Source organism: Pelodiscus sinensis, chromosome 8 (genome assembly GCF_052426305.1).
Source record: "Pelodiscus sinensis isolate ZL-2025 chromosome 8, ASM5242630v1, whole genome shotgun sequence".
Classification (NCBI taxonomy): domain Eukaryota; kingdom Metazoa; phylum Chordata; order Testudines; family Trionychidae; genus Pelodiscus; species Pelodiscus sinensis.
In genome coordinates, this window is record NC_143059.1 from 16,811,703 (window position 1) to 16,837,869 (window position 26,167).

At 43.3% G+C, this 26,167-nt stretch overlaps 2 protein-coding genes across 5 annotated transcripts in view; one reads left to right on the forward strand and one right to left on the reverse strand.

Moving 5' to 3' along the window:
- PARG (poly(ADP-ribose) glycohydrolase) overlaps nucleotides 1–1,710 on the reverse strand; it is a 140,095-nt gene extending 138,385 nt beyond the window's left edge. For 3 of the 4 annotated variants that reach the window (XM_014578622.4, XM_006112396.5, XM_075934810.2), the window contains exon 1: nucleotides 1,173–1,389. In XM_014578622.4, the coding sequence (XP_014434108.3) occupies nucleotides 1,173–1,389 (217 nt within the window). Of the gene's footprint in view, nucleotides 1–1,172; nucleotides 1,390–1,576 lie in introns of those variants that run through there. The other variant, XM_025189658.3, reaches the window with a different exon arrangement.
- LOC102450673 (mitochondrial import inner membrane translocase subunit Tim23) overlaps nucleotides 1,583–26,167 on the forward strand; it is a 29,455-nt gene continuing 4,870 nt past the window's right edge. Inside the window, exons 1-6 of the mRNA XM_006112397.5 lie at nucleotides 1,583–1,877; nucleotides 2,955–3,013; nucleotides 5,183–5,276; nucleotides 6,892–6,976; nucleotides 15,729–15,787; nucleotides 19,264–19,374. Coding sequence (XP_006112459.2) covers nucleotides 1,583–1,877; nucleotides 2,955–3,013; nucleotides 5,183–5,276; nucleotides 6,892–6,976; nucleotides 15,729–15,787; nucleotides 19,264–19,374 — 703 coding nt within the window. The remainder of the gene's footprint in view (nucleotides 1,878–2,954; nucleotides 3,014–5,182; nucleotides 5,277–6,891; nucleotides 6,977–15,728; nucleotides 15,788–19,263; nucleotides 19,375–26,167) is intronic.

Genomic DNA, 26,167 nt, shown 5'->3' on the forward strand with positions numbered 1-26,167 from the left:
AGTTGGAGCGCCCTTGTCAACAGCAGGCCTAGTCTGAGCCTGCCACAGATAATAGCTGCTCTGGCTAGGCCTGCGGTCCACTGTGGACAGAGGCTGCCCCCCCCTCTCCTATATTTAAAAATGTAGAGGGAGTGAGGACTGAACCGGGCAAGGCTCTCACTACATTTAAAATGCAGAGCCACATCAGGAGTAGGTCCCGGACCTGGCACAAACCAGGACTGAGTGCTTCTTCCATTATCGACTAATTGTGTAGTTGATAAAAATTCTATTGACTACACAATTAGCAAATTACCCACCTCTTACCATCTTTACTGAGAGTTGTGCATCCAATCAAATCACTGCTACAGTTCAATCAGCACACCCCACAAATTCCAGGGAAGTGAACACTGTTAGCAAAATGACCCCATCCCAAGAGAATCTTATTTATGACAATTTTGCAATGCACTGAGATGAAGAAGGGCCACTCATGCAGCCCAGTCACTATCCTAGGTCACCAATCACTGGGCTACATATTTTACACACCACTTGGACTGTAGCAATACAATGAGTTTGTATAGAAAAATGAAAGAGGAACATCACATGGTATGATGCATAGCTACAACAGGCATGAACAGAAATGGATACTGCAGCTTTCAGGAGTCCCTTTTCCTTCCCTCAGGCAAACTGACCACCTCATACTTGACATTTTAAAATCTTTAAGTCTGACAGTCATTACTTCCTGTAACTCCAATGGATGAACATGAGAAACTTTCGACTACTGAATCGGGTACATCCTTTTGAATTTAACTTAAGCATTTCTCTCCGCTAAAGTCATCATGCAGCGAGGCAGCACTTGAAAGATCTGAAAAGTAGCCAGTGTTCTAGCTATGTGAAGGGATGCTCTCCATATACAGCTGACAGAACTTAGGCTACAGTGTAAAAAGCATTAGCGGGTTATCTCCCTGGAAAAGTGGGGGAATTAACTGTCTGTGCAGGCAAGATAGAGAAGAGCTCAGAGGAGTGGGCGAAGGCGCCATGTGGCCCATTTAAAGTACACGAAAGCGAACAAAACAATCCGGAGCTGAGCAACACCCGTGTGCTCGTGCGCTGAGTGGCAGGGGCGGGTGCCGTAGGGCGGGAGAGGAAAAGGCTCCCCCGCCACGCACCAGGCGAGGGAGGCGGGTGGCACCAACCTTTGTTCCCCACCGTGACTGCCAAGCTCCGGCTGCTCCCGCCGCTCCTGGGCCCTGGCTCCCGGGGGGGCGGGGAAGGAGGCGGCGACGGTGGCGGCCCCTTTCTGCCCGAGGAAAGCGGCTGCTCCTCCTCCGAGCCGCGGCCGCCGCTGCGAGGGGCGGGGGGTCCCACCCGGACTCTCTTCCTGGGGGTGTCACACTCAGCCCCTGCGCTCATGCTTAGGAGACCCCCCACGCACCCCCACAGCCGCGGGGCTGGGCTCAGCAGGGAGGCGAGGCAAGGCCCCGTCCCTGCCGCATCCTCCGCGGCTCGCCCGCACCTGAGCCTCGCGGGGCGGCGGGGGCAGCGACCCAGGCAGGGCTGGACTCAGGCCAACGTGGGGGCAGGGGCTGCAGCCACACACCTCAAAATGTCTCCCCCGCTCCCCATAGCAACAGCGGCACCGCCCCCCCTCGGGCCGGAAAGCAGCTTGGCTCGGGGCGTCGTAAAGCGGAAGAGGGGGCGCGAAAGTTGCGGTGCTGAGGAGCCGCTTTACGGCCGCGGGGCGGGTGCTCGCTGTCGGCTGGCTCGGTCCCGGCAGGCCCTGTCCCAGCGGCGCATGGAGGGCGGCGGCAACTCGAGGGGCTCCGGCCTCGGCGGCCTGTTCGGGGCGGGGGGAGTCGGGGGCCCGGGCTACTCCCACGCGGACCTGGCCGGGGTGCCGTGTGAGTATCCGCCGCGCCCGCCTCCTGCCCTTCCCGCCGCGGGGTTCCCGTGCGCCCCGCCCAGGGCCCTGTCGGGGGCGCAGGCCCAGGTCAGAGCCGCGGCAGGGGGCGCTCCCCCCTCGAGCCCTGGCGAGTGTCATGGCAGGGGAGCCCGGGGTCGGCCCCGAGCGTGGCGGGGGTCCCGTCCTCCGGAGCCGAGCCTTGTGCGGTCGCGACGAGCCGGTGCCCGGGTAGGCGGGTGAAGATGCGACGTGTCTGTCGCCAGCCAGAGCGCTGATTCAGGGCGCGAGGCCCAGGGTAAAGGTCCCGCGGGGCTGCTTTGGCTCTTAGTGTTTCCACTTGCCGTAGCTTGGGGCCCGCGTGTTGGCCAGGATTTATTCAGACCGGCTGCTGTTAGCACAGAAACATGAAAGTGTTCACATCCTCGCTGTGAGTACTGCTGAGCAGAGAAGGGGGCCTTGCTGCTTAGAGTCAGAAAAACTTCCGTTTGAGCCGATGCGTGCTAGGCTTCATATATAGTTGGATGGATTTGAGAGTTAATGGTACTTGACAGGTACTATGGTCATAGGGAGTCTAAAGTTTGATTGGGGGGAAGAAATGAGTATCCTCTTATTGAGGCCTGCCTGTAGCCTGAAATAAGTATAAAAGCATTTTGTAACTTTGGAACCTCAGTATAATTCATAGAACTTTTAGAACTCTCAGTTCATAGATGACAGTAATCTAACTTTATAGATCAACTTATCCCATTTCACAGATGGGGAAATGGCAGTAGAAGTTAAGTGACTTTAAGGTCACACAGTATGTCAGTGGCCTAGTAGAGAATGGATCCCAGGTTTCCCAACAACCAATCTCTTCATCATACTATTTGTCTCCGCTCTGACTTGAAATATCTTATTGCTTAGAAATGTTTATGTAATGGAAGTTATCTTGACAGTTTTTTAATAAGCTATATAATGAATTTTAAAATTTCTCAAAATTCTCACTACCTTCTTTCCATAACCCCTTCTGACTCAATGTTTGGAGATATTGCTCATGCTGATTTCAGTAATAAAGTGTTCTTTTTCTTTCATCTTTCAGTAACTGGAATGAGCCCTTTGTCTCCTTATTTAAATGTGGATCCCAGATATTTAATACCGGTAAGAAGCATGTTTGTCTTGATTTTTTTTTTAACTCAGTTATCTCAAATGTGCATTGTCTCCCTTGTGCAAAACTGCTTTTCCTAAAGTACGGAAGTCTGATTTCTCTCTCATATTAGCAGTAACAAATTGAAGTAATTTGGAAACTTAAAGTTTGTATAGATTATTAGGGGATGAGGGCTTTGGGGTGTACTGCAGTGTTTGGATTGCAAGAATGGGCTCCAGGCTGGGCTAAAGGGTTTGGAGTGCAGGAGTGGGCTCAGAGCAGAAGATTGGGGTGTGGGGCACTTACCTGGGACAGCTCCTGTTTGGTAGTAGTGGGGAAACAGGTGGGTCCATGCTGTTCTGCACTCACCTGCAGGCACTGTTGCCCACAGCTCCCTTTGGCCATGATTCCTAGACAATGGGAGCTGCAGGGGTGGAGCCTCCAGGTGTGAGCAGCAGAGGGATAGAGCTTCCTGGCATTTGCAGCAATGCAGCTCCAGCCAGGAGAGTGGGGAGGAACAGCAGCACATAGAGCTGACTCCTGCTACCAGCCCCTCAAACCCCTTTTTCAATCTGGCCTTGCTGGAGCTGAAGAAGCACACGTCCCTCCTGGCCGTGGCAGCTCTGTGCTGGCGGAGAGGCGCACTCTTCTGGCCACAGCAGAGAGTTCCATACATGGCAACCCTGGGCCCCTGTGTGGGGCTTAAGCAGCTATATATCCATGCACCGCAGAGGAAAACTTGCCAGTGACTTGTCCATGACTTACAACAGAAATAACCTTGATTGAATCCTGGGGAGGAGATGGAACTGAGGAGCCCTGGAAAACTAGCAGCTGTTCTGGCTGCCCAGGATCCGCTGCCAGGAGACACCAAGCTGCAGCTGCTTCCACTGGCCCAGGAACTGTTTCTTAAGCAATTTGCAGGGTCAGCTGCATCTGCTGCTGCTTGCACAGTCCCTGGGGCTTTTAAGCCAGCTCCCCCCAGCACCAGCTCCTGCTTTTGCAGCCTCTGATATAGAGACAGCAAGGGGGTGATGGGGAAATATGTGTAGTCATTAAGATTAATCAATAAGCTTTAGGGATGTAATAGTGTAGTTGATTGATTAATGCATGCTATAGACTACATGCATTTCTTCCCCCAAGCCAGTAAGTTTTTTAGCAGGCTGGCCAGCAGCCTGGATGAGTCCTGGCTTGCACCAAGTCCGAGACCTACCCCTGCTGCAGCTCTGCATCCAAAATGTATTAGGATCTGGGCAACCTGGCTCAGTCCTGGCTTGCGCTGGGTCTGGAACCTACCCCTGTTGTGGCTCTGCATTTAGAGTGTTTCAGCAGCACAGGGCGACAGGTAGCAGTGTGGTGTGTCAGGGGGCTCCTCGGGAGTGGGACAGAGTATGTGGTAATGTATGTGTGACAGTGACTGTGTGTTGCACAGAGATAGTGTGGCATGGACTGGGTGTGTGTGACAGTGACACAGTGTGTATGCTGGCTGTTTCTGGGTTAGTCGGAGAAGCCACACTCTTTCTCTAAGGCAGAGAAAGCTGGTCTGCTCTGTTGTTTCTCCCCCTTCCCTGCTCTGCAGAAATGGTGGTGGTGGCAGGGCTGGGTGGAGGGTGGAGAGAGAGAATGAACAGTGCACTGCCTCTTAAGAGAGGCTCTGAGTCACTTACCATCCATGCTTCAGATTGGAACAGCTCTGTGTCTCTCTCTGACCTCTGCTCTGCAGAAATGGGGTACAGAGGAAAGAGGACACCCTGACTTCAGCAGTCCCCTCTTCCCTCCACCCCTTGGCCTTTGCTGTGCACAGCCAGCAGGAGAATCCTGGGAGCAGCTCTGCTTCAGGATGGAGCAAGGGGGCGGAGGGGCAGCTGGACGCACATAGCTGGCTGTAAGTACGCACCTCTGCTAATCAGCGGGGCGAGCTGGAGAGAAATCCTTGGTGGGCCGGATCCAGCCCCGAGGCTTGTTTTTACCCACCTCTGCTGTAACATTATGAGAGGTATAGAAAATTAGAGTATTACTGATTTGATTTTTTTTCCTCTCTGAGGTGTTCAGCAACACTTAGGTGAAAGTGTTCTGATTTTATTTAAACCTTAGTATGGTTAAGTCAGATAAAATTTGAGATGTCTGAAATCATGCCTCCTTGGAAAGTACAAATGTACAAAACACTTTAAAAATTTCTGTTTCAGGATACAGATGAGTTTATCTTACCTACAGGAGCTAACAAAACTCGGGGCAGATTTGAGTTGGCCTTTTTTACCATAGGAGGATGTTGTATGACAGGTATGTGGTGGTATTATTAATATGAGACTGTTACTGTATTACATTCCAAGTACATGAGACTCTCAATCAAACAGAAGAGATGTTGTTCTATAGTATTTCCCTGCAGGATGTATGTTACTCCTGAGGGAATTCTGCACCAAAAAATTACAGATTCTATGTACAATATTTTAAAAGTCTGCATTTGATTCTTAAAATAATCACACCTGAATTCAGTTATTTTGGCAATTTATTAAACTACAGTACCATGGATGGAGAATGCGGTTGGAGAGCTTTGGAGGAAATCCCCAAACCTCTTCTCTCTGATAGTAACATAGCTACCGTTGATCCTTTATTTCTAGTTATAAGTCAAGAGATACATGCAGCCATATGCTTAGCGTTACATCATAGACAAAAGCAAGCATGGGCTGGGGCCTCAAGCTCTCAATTTTATATTGACTGCTGATCATCTCCAGAAAGCAAACAGTTCATTGATCACATTTTGATAGGATGTTCTTTCAGTCCAAAAATTAGAGTTCTAAATCACTAAAGTACCATAAGCATTTATAAGCCCTTTACAATAATACTCCTGTACAGCACACTGGCCATATAAAGAAGCCTTAAAGTTTGTACACCTGTTTCATATTCATGGAGAATTCATGAAGACAAAAGGCTACAATTAACTAAGCAGGCAAGCAGCTGCATTCTGCTCTGCCGGAGTGAACAGAGCCTGCCCCCATACCTACCCTCCTCAGAAACACTCCAAAGCCTTACCCTTCCTCTAGAGACATAAAATCCTATTTAATTAGTTAACCAGGTAAAAGTTAAGTTTTAAGTGGTTAACTCATTAAATGTGGGAAGTCTGGGGGACTTTTCCAGCTCACTGGGCTGGAATGGCCCCTAAGCCACAGGGAAGATGCTCAGTTCCGGCTTGTGCTGGGTCTGGGACCATTCTCACTGCAGCTCTGCAGTTGAAATGTAGTAGGAGCCAGCCTGCCTCTTACTACATTTAAATTGCAGATCTGCAGCAGGGATAGTTCCTGACTGTGCACAAGCTGGGACTGAGCTGGGCTTGCTCAGTCCCGGCTTGCGCTGGGTCCAACATCCCCTGTCTGCGTGGGGTCCCAGCAGAGAGTTGAGACCCCTGTGGATAGGGGCTGCTGCTGAAGCAGCCTCTGCCTGCAGCCAGGGGCCTCTTTGTGGCAGTAGCCTGTGCTGTGGCTGCTGAAGCAGCAGTCTCCCCTACCCCGAGGGAGCAGGTGGCTCCGCAGAGACAGTGTTGGGGGGGAACCAGATTTTAAGCTGGCTTCCCTTGCCTCCCCTGCTCCCCCCAGTGCTGGCTCCTGCCTCTCCTCCCTCGCCTCCACCCTCTGCCTCTGATAGAGCACTGGTACAAAGGCAGCAAGGTGAAGGGAGAAATGTGAGGAGTCATCTTGACTGATGGATAAGCCTATGTTTATCAGTCGACCACTCGCATTCCTAGTATGTATTTATATTATGCAATAGCTACCTAATTCTTGTCTGTAGACTTGCAAGATGAGGAATAAATGTATCTATTTACTTCATTCTTTATAACATGGGTGGGGAACCTAGGGCCTGGATGACTTATAAAGTAACTGCTAATATTATAATTCACTAGGGGCTGCATTCGGTGCACTGAACGGCCTGCGTCTGGGATTGAAAGAGACGCAAAGCATGACCTGGTCCAAACCTAGGAATGTACAGTAAGTATATAAATAGTACACATATGTGGGTATTTCTCACCATCATTATTAAAATGGCTACAAGCCATGAATTTCATTGGTGACACTTCACCCTTCTCAAGGGGCTATGAAAAGAGAATAAATGAAGCACTAATGATCTTACTGAAAATCCACCATGCATCAAGACTAGTTTTCTACAGATTGAAGTACTCCTAGAGCAATTACAAGTTGTCTAGAGACTTTTTTGTTTTTCTTGTCAGTACTCCCAGGCTTTGTAGGATCAAGAAAAGATAGACTTAGGCTGTGTCTAGACTACAGAGACTGTTGGCATTGCCCTCTTGTGTAAACAACTTACATTAATGGAGTTTTTCTGCTGGTGTAAGAAAACTGCCACTCCAAATAATGAACAGAGATAGGCTGGTCCCACACTACCTTCCACATCCTAATGACTTAATAAACCAACCAAACAATGGAGGTGCTAATTGTTCTTTTAACCTCTTGTAACTACTTGAACAATTTAGTCACTGGGTTTTTTTTCCCATCTCTTCCGGTTCCCCTCCCCTTCTCCCCTTATTTATTCTTGGATCTGGACTTTTAATACTTCAGTCATCTGAGGAAGTGGGTTGTACCCACGAAAGCTCATGATACTATCTACATGTTTTGTTAGTTTTTAAGGTTCTTTAAGCTTTTCTAGTTACAGACTAACTCAGCTACCCCTCTGAAGATTCTAAATGATGTTAACTATGTACAACAACTCTTCACTTAATGTTATCCTAGTTAACATTATGTTGCTTATCTATTAAAGTGTGTGTGCATTTAAAGTTGCACAACATGTCCTTATGTCATTTGGCTGCCTACCTTCTTCACTGCTTGCAGGATTCTCTGGAATCAGCCCATACTTGTGGGGGTTTGGAATGCTGGTGTGCTGGCACCATCTCATCAGCTCCCCTAAATTACCTGGAGATTGAGCAGCTGCAGTGCTGTTCCTAGGAGCCTCTGCTTGCTGTATGAAGTGGGGGAAAGAGTGCTGATGCCCCTTCTGCCACCAGTTGAGCCCCCCACTTTGTACCCCATCTCCACAAAGCAGGATATCACAGATACAGAGTCCTGAGTCTGAACTTCATGCTCTACTGTACTTAAAAGAGCAGTGTACTTGAAGTTGGGTCAGTGTCCTTAAAGGGGCAATGAGTATCTGTCTGCCTCTCTCTCTCACACACACACACACACACACATAATTTGTGGGTATTTCTCATACACACACCCCTTAAAAAACAATGAATAGTCTAGTAGCACCTTAGAGACTAACAAAACATGTAGATGGGATCATGATCTTTCGTGGACACTGTGCAGCTGTGTATGCACTGGCTGGAGGAGAGAGTGGTACGCTCCAGTGGGATAGGGTGGGTTTATCATCCTGTTCATTTTCGGCAGAGATGTGTTACAGGTAGCCACTGCCACTCCCTTCTGCCTTGCTCCATGCTATTTTGTAGAGTTAGAAGATAGAGCTATTTTGTACATTAATAACAACATGTTAACCCTTGAGGGCTCAGTCAAGTGCTAGTTCATCATTCAGTAGCAAGACATTCCCTGGGAAATATTCCTCCACTTTAGTCAAACTTTACCATTATCATTGTTGTGTATAGTATTAAACTGTTAGTTTAAAACTTGATATTTTATATGTATATACTGTCTTGTCTGCTGAAAACATTTCCCTGGAACCTCACCCTCCCTTTACGTGGGGAAATTGGATTCACATAATATTGTTTCACTTAAATGGGCATGTTTCACTTAAAGGGGCATGTTTCAGGAAAATAACTACAATGTTAAGCGAGGAGTTAATGGAGGCAAAGGTGCTCTTCAGTCAGAATAGCTACACCTACACTGGGATTTTTCTTGGCATGATTATATTTGTCAAGGATATGTCTTTTCTCATACTTCTGACAAGGCATTGCTGAAGTGGAGACCAAGCCTCAGAATAGAATCAGTCTCCCTGTCCGCACAGAAAACAAACATCTGATTTCCCTCTTCTCCCCCCCCCTGCCCCCCCCCAGGATTTTTTTTTCCATAGACTCCAAGGTCAGAAGGGACCACTATGATCATCCAGTCTGACCCCCTGCACAGTACAGGCCACAGAATCTCACTCACCCCCTCCTAGAATAATCCTCTTACCTATATCTTAGACATTGAAGCCTTCAAATAGTTTGAAGACCCCAAGATGCAGAGAATCCTCCAGCAGTGATCTGTACCCCATGCTACAGAGGAAGGCGAAAAACCTCCAGGGTCTCTGCCAATTTACCCTGGAGGAAAATTCCTTCCCGACCCCAAATATGGTGATCAGCTAAACCCTGAGCACGTGGGCAAGACTCACCAGCCAGACACCCAGAAAGTTCTCTATAGTAACTCCTATCATCCCTCTAATGACCTATTTTCCACTGATAATGAATGGTCAATTAGTTACCAAGATCATGTTATCTCATCAAACCATCCCCTTCATAAACCCATCTAGTTTAATCTTGAAACCAGATAGATCTTTTGTCCCCACTACTTCCCTTGGAAGGCCGTTCCAGAACTTCACTCCTCTAATGGTTAGAAACCTTCGTCTAATCTCAAGTCTAAACTTCCTACTAGCCAGCTTATATCCATTTGTTCTTGTGTCCACACTGGTATTAAGCTTAAATAATTCCTCTCCCTCCCTGGTATTTATCCCTCTAATATATTTAAAGAGTTCAATCGTGTCCCCCCTCAGCCTTCTTTTGGTTAAGGTAAACAAGCCAAGCTCCTTAAGTCTCCTTTCATAAGACAGGTTTTCCATTCCTCGGATCATCCTAGTGGCCCTTCTTTGTACCTGTTCCAGTTTGAATTCATCCTTCTTAAATATGGGAGACCAGAACTGCACACAGTATTCCAAATGGGGCCTCACCAATGCTTTGTATAATGGCAATAACACCTCCTTATCTCTACTGGAAATATCTCGCCTAATATATCCCAAGACCGTATTAACCTTTTTCACGGCCATATCACAATGGCGGCTCATAGTCATCCTATAATCAACCAGGATTCCAAGGTCCTTGTCCTCCTCCGTTACTTCCAACTGATGTGTCCCCAGCTTATAACTAAAATTATTGTTATTAATCCCTAAATGCATAACCTTACACTTCTCACTATTAAATTTCATCCTATTGCTATCACTCCAATTTACAAGATCATCCAGATATTCCTGTATGATATCCCAATCCTTTTCTGAATTGGCAATAGCTCCCAACTTTGTGTCATCCACAAATTTTATCAGGACACTTCCACATTTGGTGCCAAGGTCAGCGATAAAAAGATTAAATAAAATTGGCCCCAAAACAGATCCCTGAGGAACTCCGCTAGTAACCTTCCTCCAACCTGATAGTTCACCTTTCAATATAACCCGCTGTAGTCTCCCCTTTAACCAGTTGCTTATCCACCTCTCAACTTTCATATTTTTCAAAGTGGGGGCAAACAGAAGTTCCACTGTTGCAAAGTCAAAGGTACAACATTTGTTGTGGGGTGTTGTTACTCCGGATATCCTTAACATCCCTCCAAGTCCCCAGGTTAAATTCCAAAAAAGGATGAGCTACTGTCTGACAAACAGGCTTCATATATTGCTCCTCCCACCTTTAAAGAATGCTTTTCTTGGGGAGATTCCTGTAACTGTATTGACATAAATATTGAAAAATGTCATTTTAAGATGGGTATAGTCACCTTTCTTGGAGGAATTAGTCATCTGGTGGAGGAAAATTAGCACTTGCTAGTAATTTTTGTGAATCATTTATCATGGTTGAACACTGTGCATTCTTCCATCTTTACCAGTGTGTAAAGTGGGGGGGAAAAACCCAAATATTCAACAGTATACATCTAAAGTTACTTCCTTAATGTTTTAGGAAACTGTAAGTTTATCAAACCATTTTAAGATATCCTAATTTAAAGATTTGGGTGGAGGTGCACTTCAGTGAGCAAATTGAGGCAAGAAAATTAACTATTTCCTTGGGACTGTCCTATGAATATTTTTGATCAAGTTGAGCCAGTAGATGGCAATAGACACACAGTCTCCAGCTAAGTTTGTTCTTTTCTGCAACACCAGTGAAATACATTGAAGGTCACCACCTTGAAATACTGTACGCAATCCACCCTTTCATATTCAGTTGCAAGGATAGACACTCATCACATGTCTCTTATCCGACAAAACAGTTTCATTTACATCTCCGTCAAATGACATTTTCTATTAGATAATCACTAAGGTTAAGATTCTGCATCAGGTACTTTTTAATAAGTTAGGGACAGGTCATGGCAATAAAAAAGAAGAGAGTTCACAGAAAACTGTTCCTGACTTTTACTAAAAGACGTAATGAGCTGATCTCTGGCAGTTGCTCTAGCCATATCACTGCTCTGGCAGCCTTGGAGAAGGCCGGCTGCTGTGGAAGATCACATGAAGGTCCTGGAAAGTCATGGAATCCATGACCTCTATGACAGAATCGTATCCTATAAATCATCATCACAAACAATGTGAATTAATTTTTGAAAGATGGCAGAAATATCTACTTTCAGTAATATATGCCAAGAGCTTCTGCCTGCTTCTTAGGTGGAGAGCATTGTGCTACCTGAAGTTGATGGAAGTTTTGACACTGGTGTCATTAGGAGCAAGACTAAGCCTGACTCATCTAATGACTACATTGAAAAGTCTTTCCTTAATTCTACCAATAGTAAATTTGAGTTTTATTGCTGCCAGTAACTATTTGAACTAAAAAGCCTTTTTCATGAAATTCTGTTCTTTGCCTGTAGTTTATTTGAACAATCTGTTTTTATACTGTTATCTGATTACATCAACTTAAATAAAACCATACCTTATTTATCAAAGTAAGATGACCACTGAAAGCTCCAGCCGTTGTCAGGGAAGACCTGTGCTGTCCAGTCCTATTTAGTTAAATGCTCAATAGGTTACGTAAGCTTATCTTTAAAAAATCACATTCCTAACTTTAAATTTACATTTATGTAAACACTAGAAGACTTACCCAGCATTTGGGGGGGGACGACATGCAGGACACCCAACAGCTGCTCCATGGGGTAGCTTGGAAGGGACTGTTCCCCAGGGCTGGGCTACTTGCTTGCCCCCCTGTGGTCATTTGTGTCACATCAAACAAAGGGAGGGGTGTGATAGCAGGGAGAGTTATACTCACAATCACATTTCATGATCCTCCCATTGTCCTGGCACAACCAAAGCCTGACCTTGCTTTAGTTATGATAAGCAGAAGTTGCATACCAAATTTGGTGGTTCTAGCTTTCATAGAACACTACAACTGGAAGGGACCTTGAGAGGTCATCAAGTCCAGTCCCCTGCCCTCCCGACAGGAGCCAGTACTATCTAACCTGCTCTTAATATCTCCAGAGATGGAAATTCCACAACCTCCATAGGCAATTTATTCCAGTGTTTAACCACCCTGACAGTTAGGAACTTTTTCCTAATGTCCAACCTCCCTTGCTGCAGTTTAAGCCCATTGCTTCTTGTCCTATCATCAGAGGCCAAGAGAACAATTTTTCTCCCTCCTCTTTGTGACACCCTTTTAGATACCTGAAAACCACTATCATGTCCCCTCTGTCCTCTACTTTCCAAACTAATCAACCCCGGTTCATTCAGACTTCCTTCATATGTCATTGTTCTTTAGACCTTTAATCATTCTTGTTGCTCTTTTCTGCACCTTCTCCAATTTCTTCATCTTTCTTGAAATGTGGTGCCCAGAACTGGACACAATACTCCAATTGAGGCTTAATCAGTGCAGAGTAGAGCAGAAGAATGACTTCTCATGTTTTTCTCACAACTCTCTTGTTAATGCATCCCAGAATCATGTTTGGGTTTTTTTGCAGCGTCACACTGTTGATTCACATTTGGCATAATGTCCGCTATGACCCCTAGATCCCTTTCTGCAGTACTCTTTCTTAAACAGTTGCTTCCGATTCTGTATGTGTGACATGGATTGTTCCTTCCTAAGTGGAGTACTTCGCATTTGTCCTTATTAAACTTCATCCTATTCACCTCAGACCATTTCTCCCATTTATCCAGATCATTTTGAATTATGACCCTGTCTTCTAAAGAAGTTGCAACCCTTCCCAGCTTTGTATCATCTGCAAACTTAATAAGCATACTCTGTCAATATCTAAGTCGTTGATGAAGATACTGAACAGAATCAGTCCCAGAACAGACCCTGTGAAACCCCACTTGTTGTGCCTTTTTAGCAGGATTGTGAGCTGTTAATAACTACTCTAATAGTTATTATTCTGGAGAATAGTTATCCAGCCAGTTATGCACCCACCTTATTGTAGTACGATCTAAGTTGTATTTGCGTAGTTTATTGATAAGCTATTTAAGAGTTCTTGAACAAATGGACTTATGGACAGAGACAGATGCACAGATTTTTTTTTTTTCTGAAAAAAAATTAGCAATACAGCTAAAGACTTCATTTAACTTTCAGCTATTCAAAACGTGTATGCAATAAGTCCCAGTTAACATTGCTATTCTTATTGAATTTCCTGGTTGTTTAAATTCTCAAACTTCATGTAAAACTGGTAAATCGGGAAAATGGAGAGTGTCGAGTTGTTTCAGAAAGATGGATATACTTGCATACCTCTTCTGTCTTGTACTACACCAGCTGGTTTCAGAATGAACTTCTCCATAGACTTTCAAATCATTGAAATCTGGAAGCATTCAATGTTGTACTGTTAATGCACAAACAGGAAAAAGGGGGGAAAGCTTGATAGTTCAGAAACTAAATGTAAAATATGTTTTCATAGTTTGATACTGAATTCCAGTGGCTATAAGCTGAGGCTTTACCTGACCTGTGATACTGTTACACTGCTGGTACATAAAGATATTGGCCATTTAATCGTATGGCTGTAATCACACTTTGAAGGCAGCTGCCACCAGTGTAGAACAGTGCTGAGGTTCCCTGAGAATGTGCTAATAATTTGCCTTCACTCTTGAGTGCAAATCTGTCTGGAAGCACACATGAAACATTAAATTTCTTAAGTTCTTATAGTGTACATGACTGCAGGAGCAAATAAATATGTAGAATTATTTCCTTTAATCATCTTTTAAATATACTGCAATTTTCTTTTAGCCTAACGTGTCCCAGTACGATCAGTTGTTACTAAAACATGCATGTTGGACCATTTCAAATGCTTCCATTTTAGTGAAATAGTTGTTCTTCAAACTAGCCACCCTCTCAGTCTTCACTACACTGCCTCATATTTGGGTGCTGGTTCAGTGTTGACGTCAAGAACAAGTGCCAGCTGCTGGGCCTACCAGCTTCAGCTCTTGGAACGCTGGCTACCTGGAAGCTCTCATCAAGTAATTGTCAGCCTATGTTGCTGTCTCTTAAGCTACAAGTGAGCACACTAAGTCATAACTGGGTCAAAGATACCTATTGTACTGCAGTAGTTGGTGCTGATAATCAGGGCTCGACATATTCTATTCGCCCATGGAGAGTAGATTTCAGCCGGTCGCCCCGTTCACCGGCGGTGCGTGCATGTGCAGAGAGGGTCTGGCACATGCGCGTGTGGGGCTGACAAGTGGATTTCTCCATGGTTTGTCAAGCCCTGCTGATGATTAAATAGGTTCAGGTTTGACCATCATGATCCTACGCTTTTTGGACATGACTGGTTCCAAATGAGGGAGTTTGCTGGACCAGGAGTGGTCAACACCTGCTACCAGACCAACTGATATCCTGGCCCTGGCAGGGGCTGCTGCCAGGCCACTGGCCACAGTACAACTAATATTGCTGTAACGCAGCTAGCAAGTCACTCACAATTATAGTATAATAAAGTTTTAAAACTGAGAAGTTGGGTTATTTGGAGAAGAATATGCCAGGTGGTGCGGGACATTGGAAAGAAGATATTTTCCATTTTGTTTAGGTCCTGACCGGGCAAAATACTTGTACTCAGCATTGAGTGGCTAATTTTTTATTTGTAGTATCCGTGGTAGAAATGACATGGCAAGAAGAAAATTGATTGGCTTCCTTGTCCAGTTCCCTCCTGTCATTCCCATGTCTTAAGTTATTAGGGGAGTGAGTCAGAGGCTAGGTCTGCACAACAGTCCTTGGAGCAGCACAGCTTACTACTGTAGGTCTGCCACTATAAGGTCACCTGTGTAGCTGCTCTACACTGGTGGAGAGGAGCTCTCCCATCACCATAATTAACCATCTCTAATGAGCAGCAGTAGCTATGCAGAGAGTGTCTCCTGCCACCATAGTACCACACTGGTACCTTACTCATGAAACTTATGTCTGTGAGGGTGGTGGTTTTTTGTTTTGTTTTGTCTATAATTTACACAAGTTTTACTGACAAAAGTGCTAGTATACACAAAGCCTAACACCTGGTGTGACTAGAAGATCAGTACTATGGTATCATTTAGAAGCACTCTAATAGATGTCATTTGGCATTTGACTGTCACTTTGCACTTCCAGAAGTGGAAAGGGACATTTTAATAACAGAAACTTGTTTTGAACTGAACAGCAGTACCAGAAGTCAAATATTTTAAATTGACTCCTGAAATGAGCAAGTTTTAAGAATACATGGTTTCCTCTGATGATGGAATGACTTTATATTGGGTCCTCATATTGTAGTTGTCATATTAAATATATAGAATTAAATATGTATTACATAGTGCTTAGTATCATCTTGATTGGAGCCCATAGGACCTGATTATTAAATAAGGTGTTTAATGAAACTTATACAATGCTTTTATTTTAATCTTCAGAATTTTAAACATGGTAACAAGGCAAGGCGCTCTATGGGCTAACACTCTGGGATCCTTGGGTAAGTCAAACTTATCTCAAACTAAACAATGAAGAAAGAGTTTGAAGCCAATTAAAACACCTGGTTATTTTGGATCTCAATTTTAAGACCTCTAGAAGGCCCAATTTTTCAGAGACTGGTGCTCTGCACTGTCTGAAAATGCAGTCCCTTTCTGGTGTCTGAAGTTGGTCATCCAAATTCTCTAGTCTTCTGAACAGTGACTTTTGTAGAATTAACTTGACCTTACTCTGGAAAAACTTAAAACTTGGCTACCCCTCTGAAGCTTTTGACCTTTCTCTGTCAGTCTTTCATTTGTTTTATGACAATTGCTTAGTCATTAATTAGTAACCATTTTTTGGTCTCTGAAAAATACAGCAAACATTGAGAGAAATTTGAAAGTTCAAAATGAATTTTGAAGACCAAATAGCTAAATGTGTGTAAATAACAAACTAAAGGCTTGTTTTAGTATATCAGAAGTAAGAAGACTGAACAAAAATCAGTGGGCCTGCAAGAAAAACAAGGATTAGTGGGAGTAATTAAGGACAATAGACAACCTAAAATGATATATTTGTATTTCTCTTCCCAGTATTGTAGATAGCAAATTAAATTCAGTATTGCTAAATGCCAAGTAGTGATGCACACTAGAGGGACATGTATAGATTAGGTAATTTAGAATTCCGTATATGCTGTCTCCACCCAAGAAAGGGATTTGGGGGTGCTGTAGGAAGCTCAAAGAAGTGCGCTGCTTTGGGGCAGCTGTAGCTAAAAAAAACTTAAAGATACATAAAGGAATGGGATTATGAATAATTAAGATTATAATATTACATAAATCAAAGGTGAAATACTGTGTACAGTATTAGCCGTCCAGTTTCTTAGGGTATGTCTGAACTGCAGCTTGGAGCAATCCTCCCAGCCTGGGTACGTAGACTCAAGTTAACAGGGCTCAGGCTGCAGCTCAGGCTCTCAAGCCACACAACCCCTTAAACTTGAAAGCCTGAGCTGTATTGTCCACATTGCTATGTTCAACCTGCTATCACAAGGCAGTCTTACTCAGATTAAGAGGCTGATTCCCAGCTGCAGTGTAGACATATCCTAAAAGGACATTACAGAACTAAAGAGGCTCCGGAGGAGAGCAGCAAGAATGATCAATGGCCTGAAGAGAGATGGACATGTTTGGGGTTGTTTACCTTCAGAAAATAAGACTAAGAAGTTGGGACATGATAGCTTGTGGCGAGAATGTGAATCAGGGACTTTTGTTCTCCCTCTCTCATGCAAGAACAAGGGATGAGGGTTTCAATGAAATAGCAAGGTGAAGGGAAAAAAACCTGATCAGTGATTTATTTGTATGGAATGTTTGATTAAACTAGGGAATAAATTGCTGCAGGAAGTTGATACTAAGAATTGAAGGTGTCCCAAAAGGGATTGGATAACTTCACAGATATCCTGAGGCATAATTAATTTACACCAATTTTTGGAGAACATACTTTGTATTTCAGGATTTAAGCCAATCTGTAAGGCTGCATCTAGACTGGCAAGTTTTTCCGCAAAAGCGCTTGCTTTTGCGCAAAAACTTGCCAGCTGTCTACACTGGCCGCTTGATTTTACGCAAAAGCACTGACGATCTACTGTCCGAAATCAGTGCTTCTTGCGCAAATGCTTTGACGTTCCCGTTCGGGCAAAAGCCCTTTTCCGGAAATGTTTTTGCACAAGAGGACCAGTGTAAACAGCTAAAAACTGTTTTGCGCAAAAAAGCCCAATGGCGAAAATGGCAATCGGGGCTTTCTTGCGCAAAATCGCATCTAGATTGGCACGGACGCTTTTCCACAAAAAGTGCTTTTGCGGAAAAGCGTCCGTGCCAATCTAGACGCTCTTTTCTGCAAATGCTTTTAACGGAAGAACTTTTCCTTTAAAAGCATTTGTGGAAAATCATGCCAGTCTAGACGTAGCCCAACTGTTAGAAATCTGGATGACATGATGTGGGGAGCAGATTACCCGATATCTGCTCGTGCGGGATTGTTTTGCTTGCTGTTCATCTGAAGTCTCTGGTACTTGCCTTTAGGGATGTGAATGATTAACCGTTAAGCATCACCCTTACTGGGTAATGCTCACTGGTTATGCTTACTTGGCAGCTTGGCCAGGTTGGAGCAGCTCAAGGATACTGTCCCACTGCACCACGGGTGGAAGGTGCTCTAGCCTGCCTGAGCCATCCTCCTGCCTCGGTTCAACCGGTTAACTGATTAAACAGGATTTTACGTGCCTGTTTCCCATTGTCAGACAGGATATTGAACAAGATGTACTAAAACTTCATAATGACAGTTCTCTCTTAGATTTACCTGTTTTCAGACTAGTTTTACATTTATTAATTAGGGTATGAATTATCATTTTAAAAATATGGTTACCTTATCAGACTGGAAACCATATAGTGAAAACATGCCTATGGAAAAAGTACTGCATGTTGCAGTTCAAGGTTCTAGTGTCATGAGTGAAATATTAACAAATTCTTAACAGCTGTGTTTGTTTTCTTGAGTAATCTTCCTTTTCAGTGTTTGCCTTAGTTATATTGGCATGCATTCCAGTGGCCTTCTGGTGTGCAAATTTCCTATAGAACATGACCTTTCTAGTCAGCATATTATACTCCTTAGGAGTGCCAGGCATGACATGAGAATTGGTTTTCCTGTTTTAGGTGCTGTGGAAGCGCCATGATTTTTCTCCATGTGGAGTGCCTTGTGTGTGTGTGTCAGCAATAAGGAGCAACCCTCTCCTTTCCCACTTGACTGTTTGTGTTAGTTTTCAAGAGTCTCTGCAAAACAAAGATGGTTCTGCACTGTTACAGGTGTCCATTTATGGAGTGATCCATTTCAGAGGAGTCTGTAGAACAAGAGTTTTTTCCTATAACACTGCACACTTAAGGCCAGATCAGTATCCTTGTTCATATTAAGTAGCATTTTAATTGAGCCTGTTTGGGGAGGAATAAGTACTGGCTTTTAGAGCAGCAAGAATAGTTAACAGTATTGTGTCTGTTGTTTTGAGTGGCATGACATTCTTTATTAGTCTTTGCCCTATATGAAGATTTTAGATACTGTTAAGTTATATCAGAGATTAGTTTGTTTGCTGGTATGGGCTCATGCACCCTTACTAAGAATTCATAGATTCCTTTTGGCCATGGAGACTGTTCTTCAGATCAATGCTTTCCTGTTAACTAAGTGCATAAGGTATCGATGTCTTCCTTACAAAACAGAAATGATGAAACATTAAAGACTGAAAAGACAAAAGATGCAGTCTTAAGGCATTTATGGTAGAAGTAAAAGGACATTGCAAAGACTCAACAAGAAATGCAAAATATGAATGATGAGCTCCAGATGTACAGCTCTGAAAGCTGTAGTGAGGCCACAATTCAAGGCCTGGTTAATTTTATCTCTTCTAGTACGTGTATGTCATTTGCAGGTAATTTGGTGTAAATGTTTTGATATTTTACCAATAACTTATTTCTCTCCCAGCATTGCTTTACAGCGCATTTGGAGTCGTCATAGAGAAAACACGAGGTGCAGAAGATGACCTGAACACAATAGCTGCTGGGACCATGACAGGAATGCTATACAAATGCACAGGTAGACTCACAAAAATATTTATATTATCCTGTCAAACGTGTGAATGAAAACGTAGGTTTTTAAAGTGCAATTCTGCTCTGAAAAGTGACTGTATAAAAGGGGTGTACTTTTGCTCAGCAAAGTTGTTTCCACAGCTGCAACTATAAATACACAGGGCTTCAGTGTTAACCAACACAGCAAAGAATGCGAGCTGTTTTACTGCTTTCTGTATATCACATTTATTTGTTAAAAGCCTTTAAAGAGAATGTGGTTGCATGGGTTGCGTGATTCTGGGTGTGCAGAATCTATTAGTACTTGTGTTTGAGAATGAAAGAAGCCATGTGGAGTTTATAGGACTGGAAAATTGTCTATGTAAATTTAACCTGGAAGTCATTTAAGCAAATATGAATCTCCACAACGCGTTCTTAAAGTCATTTTTCAGACTAGTTTTACATTTATGAATTAGGGTATGAATTAGCATTTTAAAAATATGGAAATGTTTGATGGAAGAATATATTGTCTACTATATATTTGAGAGAGTTTCTGCATCTGTCTGTGTATCCGTCTGAGTCCATTTGCTTAAGAACTCCTTCTAAAAGATAAGAGCTAGGACCTCCACATTTGGAATGCAGCTGCTTCTTATCATAACACAAAGCAAGGTCAGGGTTAGGTTGCACAAGGACAATGGGATGGGCCCCAGAATGACCACAGGAGGACAACGAGCAGCCACTGGCTGGGCTGCATGGCCCCCGCTGTCCCACCTACTCTCAGACCAACTCTGGGGAGAAGCCACTGACTACTCCCACCCCTTGAGGGCCCCCTCCCCCTCCAGACCTCCAACCCCTGTCCTCCAACCACCATCCCCTGCTCTGACTCCTGCACCCCACCCACACCCAGCCACCTGCCCTGAAGGACCAAGCAATGCCTGGTAAGGCTTCTGGTATGCTATATAGTAGATGCACAATAGCCACTTAAATGTATTGTTATAGCAATAACTGTAAAATCTTTAGTGCCTCTTAAGGCAAAATGAAGCAAAAGGACTGAGAAGTAAACATTGTTTAAGGGAGTAAAGTATCTTGGAAATCTGACCTGTAAAACCCTATGAAAGTTTCACTGTCAGAACTTAAGTCTATGATAGGCCTTGTTTTCTTAAAAAAAAAAAAAAAAAAACCCCTAAAGAATCCTTGAAAATTACTTGTTTCATTCTCCAGCATAAGTATTAGTGAGACTCTCCTGTCCCTGATATGCCCTTTTAGCTTTACCATGAACCACTGATAACCACTCTCGGGGAACATTTTCCAACCATTATGCACCCACCCTATGGTAGCTCCATTTATAATATATTTCCCTAGTTGGTTTTTGAGGTCACGAAACAGCATCAAAAGACTTATTGAAGTCAAGATGTACAACGTCTACCCTATACACAAGGTTTGTTATGTCTGTATTGGCATTAGCATTACAGTAAAATCCCTAAGTATGTATTGTCTGTAATAGTAACAACCATGGCAAAGAAAAATAAAATTACAAAAATGAAAATCTAAAAAATTTTAAGTAGCCTTTTTCTTAATGAGAATGGAGAATTTGGTATGGTAATTGGGAGGTTTTTAAAACATTAGTAAACATATAGTATATTGTATTTTGGAAATATAATTACATCGTTCTTTGCAAAGTTCTTAGTGTTTGTTGTGTAACTTGTTCCCTAAGCCATTAAGGCTTTGAATCAAACATCACTGTGGATTGCACTCTGAAGCTACATCTACACTACGATTCTCTTCCGCAAGAAGAAATGCAAATGGAGTGCTCATTTGCATATGTCGCAGTCTTTATTTGCATTAACCCCTCAGACCCCTTTTGTGCAAGAGGTTTTTGCACAAAAAAGTGCTGCGTAGATGGCTCCTTTTTGCGCAAAAAAACCCTTTTGCGCAAGAGCCGTTCTTCCTCATTTTTCCTCCAAAAAGAGTCAGTAGTCTGGGAGCTGACCTTGTCTGTGACGACAGAGGCAAAAAAAAGCATTGTGTACTTCAGTTTTTCCCATATCATCTGTCACCCTCCCTCATCCAGTAAGGGCCCCACAACCTTTCTGATCACCCTCTTATTGCTAACATGCCTGTAGAAACCTTTCTTATTACCCTTCACATCCCTTTCAAGCTGCAATTCCAATTGCGCTTTCGCCTTCCTGATACCTCCCCTGTATTCTCAAGCAATATATTTATACTCCTCCCTAGTCATCTGTCCAGGTTTCCACTTCTTATAAGCTTCCTTTTTGTGTTTAAGCTTACTGGTAAGCCAATCTTGTCACCTACCATATTTGCTTTTCTTACTGCGCATCGGGATGGTTTCTTCCTGTGCCTTCAATAAGGCTTATTTAAAATACTGCCAGCTCTCCTGGACTCCATTCCCCTACGTGTTAGTATCCCAGGGGATCCTGCCCATCCAATTCTTTGAGGGAGTCAAAGTCTGCTTTTCTGAAATCCAGGGTGTGTATTTTGCTACTCTTGTTTCTTCCTTTTTGTCAGGATCCTGAAATCTACCGTTTCATGGTCATTACTTCCCTGGTTACCACCCACATCTACTTCCCCTATTAGTTCCTCCCTGTTTGTGAGCAGCAAGTCAAGCTGGGCATGGTTCCTGGTCGGTTCCTTCAGCACTTGTGCCAGGAAGCTATCCCCAGCATTCTCCAACAACTTCCTGGATTGTCTGTGTACTGCTATAGTGGTCTCCCAACAAAGTGAGTAAAGTCCTCCAGGAGAACCAGGGTCTGTGATCTGGAAGCTTCTCTTAGTAGTCTGAAGAAAGCCTCATCTACATGATCTGGTGGTCTATAGCAGACACCAAGCACAACATCACCCCATTGCTTCTGCCTCTAAACTTAATCCGTAGACTCTCAACAGGCTTTTCTCCCTCTTTATACTGGAGCTCTGAGCAGATTATCAAGTGATCCCGGCCATCCAGTCCCTCCATTTGGCAATCAGATGTTTAGGGATAGCCAGGGGTATGGTTCCATGCTCTTGGTATGTTGGCTAATAGCCATTGTTGGACCTATCCTCCATCTAATTCTTTTTTGAGTCCAGTTATACTTTTGTGTTTCACAACAAGTTTCACGGGTTGGCTGTGCATTGTGAGAAGTACTTCATTTGGTTGGTTTTGAACCTGCTGCCTTTTAATGTCATCAGTGATCCCTGATTTGTGTGTTGTATGAAGGGAAAAATAACACTTATTTTTACCACATCATTTGTTTTATAAACCTTTATCCATCGCCTCTGTCATCTTATGGACCATGTATTTCTTTAATCCTGTCTTGAGATGACACAGGCATGGATACCCTTTCCCTTGTAGTATTTCTTCAGCGTACTGACTTTCTCCATTTCTTTTATTAGCTGCTATACTATAAGTGTGATTGCAACTTTCCTACGTTTGAGAAGTTTGTTCCTTAAGAGAACATCACCGATGCTATTCATATTTGTTGAAAGGAATGCATTCCCTCTTCATTTTCTAGTCTCCACACATCTCTGAATCTTCTCCCCACTCCTACTTGAGCTTTATGCTCATTTTATTCCTGTATCTTTCCAGGCTCTATAGTTTACCCTATGCACCTGAATGCTTCTATACTCCCCTTTCTGTCCTGCTGCCCTTATGCCAGTAATCTTCTACCTGTATCCATTATACCCTCCTTTTCAAATGCACTTCTCATTAAGGCTATTGTCTACGGGGCGGGGCGGGAGAGTAGGGGTGTTGGAAAAAGATATGCAAATCGCACTTTGCAATTTGCTTATCTTTTTCCGCTTCTTTTTTCGGAAGAGGCTTTTCCAACATTTGTCCCATCTACACGGGGCCAAATGTCAAAAAATCCTCCTCTTTCGGAAGATCGCTTATTCCTCATAAAATAAATATCACTGGTATCCCAGAAAAACTCTGCAGTCTAGACATAGCCTAACACAGTTTCTCAAATCTAATTCTGACCGATCAAAACTGTTCATGTGTACCATGCAGAAACAAGCAATTATTTCACTGAATCATACCAGTCACTAGGGACGTTAACGGCTAAGGAGCTGATTATCTGTTAACAGTCCCTCCTTCCCCACGTGCTCTGAATTAAAAACTTGGACCAGCAGGCTAGCTGAGTCTCTCAGCCCACTGGTCCGAGTTTTAAATAAAGAAAACACAGGTGGTGGCAGCCCCTGTCCTTCAGGCCCCCTGTGTACAGGGGCTGCCTGCTGCCTCTGGTACAGAGGCAGCAGTAAGGGGCTCCCTGGGATTGGAGCTGGGAGTACACAGGCTGCCGGCCTCAACCTCCCAGGTGGAACCAAGTAAAATTCTTAGCGGTTACATGGTTATTAAAACAACCGATTTCTAACATCCCTACCAGTCATGTCGTGTCTAACAAAGATTTAAACTCCTCAGGGTGGGGACCGTGACTTTGCCTGCTGTGTGAAGAGCTCAGGGACTATATACTACTTTTAATTAACATGTCCTGGAGAGGCTTACATGTTAAGAGAGGGAACATGATGAACACCTTTTACTGGCAGCTGGAAAAGCAGGATAGTGCCCAATTTCCGAATCAGCTCCATTTTATAATCCGAACAGGGTGATGCATTTGTGTCGGAGGTTGTGTTCTTGCTGCACACAAGTGTCATGTCTCCCTCTTTTCGTTTAGCAATGAGTTAATAGACACAATTTATAGGTTAAAAATATATACAATACTATGTTTGGCATTAACTTTTTCAGCAATACATGGACGTAGCATTGTGATTCAAGACCAGCAGTAGCTTTGCGAGATTGAACATTTCTGTGTCTGCTTGCTTATTGCCTGGATTTTTAAATTGCATTGGCTGAGCTTTTGTTGAGAGGAAAAACTGGCCAGAAATAGGTCATGGACTGGCCATTGTTGCAGTCTAGTGCATTCTGTTGCTACTTAGAAAATTGATGCCCCAAACTAACGTTTTGTCCTTGTGAGAGTTTTAAATACACTGTTAAAATGTACAAAAGATGTCATAAGATTAGAATAGAGAACTGTTGTGCAGAATTTAGATAATCAACAAGGTCTAGATTAGCAAATGTTTAGAAATGACTCTTAAGCAACAAAACAAGAATGAACTTTGGAAGCATACACGGATCACTCTGGACAACATTTTCCAAGCTTTTCTATTCATGCTTTGGTAGAAGCTTAAATGCTGTGATTTGAGACTAGAACTGCAGCTAGTTAGTACAATATTAACTGCTCCACTACCCTTGCAGCTTGTCAGGACACATATTGGGATCACACTTTACACTGGATGTTCCAATTAGACATTTAGTGATAGACAAAAGGAAAGCTCATGTTTCTGTTACCAGTATTATAAGGATTGTAGGGAATTATAGGGAAAACACTCTGGGCCATCAAGGCACATAAGCTGTTCATTTTGTAGAATGCCTTTGCTCCACTTTTTGCCTGCCAAAAGCAGTCTTGTAAACTAATTTATAATCTCAGGAAAAAGCCTGTCAGCAGCACTTCTTCGTCTTCCCCCTCGGGTTGCAAGATATTGTAAAAGTTTATGGAGAAGTGATTCAAATGAGCTCAAGTTCAAAGTCTCACTTCCTTTTAAAGATATACCAAAATCCCCCCATGGAAGAGAGTAACATCATGTAGATTAAAATGAGCAAAAAATGCCCATAAACGCAATAAGGTATCCCCCTTGTTTAAAAATTTACCTGTTGGGAATTTTACTCCTTATAAATAGGCAGAAATAACAGCTGAGCGCTTGTGATCAGAATTACTGCAGTGGATGTTATGATGCATACATGTTCAGACTCATGCTTACGAAGTGAGCTTATCTTTGTGAGTTTGCTCATTGAGCAGCCTTTCTTTTAATTCAAAACAAGAATCACTGGAAACTTCAGTAAAGCTTAAAACAAGTTTGGCAGATTTCAACTGAACTGTTCCGCTCTGAAGGCAAAGCTCTTTGCACAGTGCATTGAGTCAGCAAGAAACTTTCCCCTCTTTACTGCTTAGTGCATTTAGCTGTTGTGGGGACAGCAAGGGACAACTGACATTTGGGAGAGGGACTGTTTCTATTAATGTGTACATCATCTTGTAAATGGGGATCCTGATCAGTGTCTCCGGATCACATGTCTACTGCAATTAAAATATTTGTTGCAATCAGGAGGTCCATCTGAACCAGCAGTGTCACATGTTAATAAGTAAAGGGCCAATCATCTTTTCAAAATACAGGACACATCCTTGAAAATCAACAAATTTTAAATTAATTAAAACAGGGCTAATCACTTCATTGCCACCAATACAAAGTCTGATTAGGCCAGATCTAGAGACTAATTTAAAGTAACTGTAATGGGCAGACGTTCAAGAAAAATGGTCCAGCTGTAAAAGAAGCTATAGAAGACAAACTGCAAACTGGGGCCCATTTTGTTCAGTCAAGGTTTTCTGTTTCCTTGATGAAAATCTTAGCCTTTTTAAGTTCTCTACTAGGAAGTAGCAATTCTCTTGGTTAATCCCTTTGTTTCTTCAGGGACAGACTCTTGAGGTATTTTGCAATTTGCTGCAGATACAGGCGCTGATATCTGAAGACAAACAAGATAAAATTAACTGTAGAAGATTTTGCTTCCTAGCTGTAAATTGAAATCCATTCAGATAATTTACAAACATAATGATCAACAAGTGTGGTCTGCCACCTTTATAGTGTCACAACTTAGGTGATAGCTTGACATGAATTCTATGCTCTGATCCAACAGATGTTCCACATCTGGTAGAAGAAGGGAAGGGGGGAGAGATTTTTATGACCTGTCTTGCTACACATTGGTATGTTATATATACAGATGG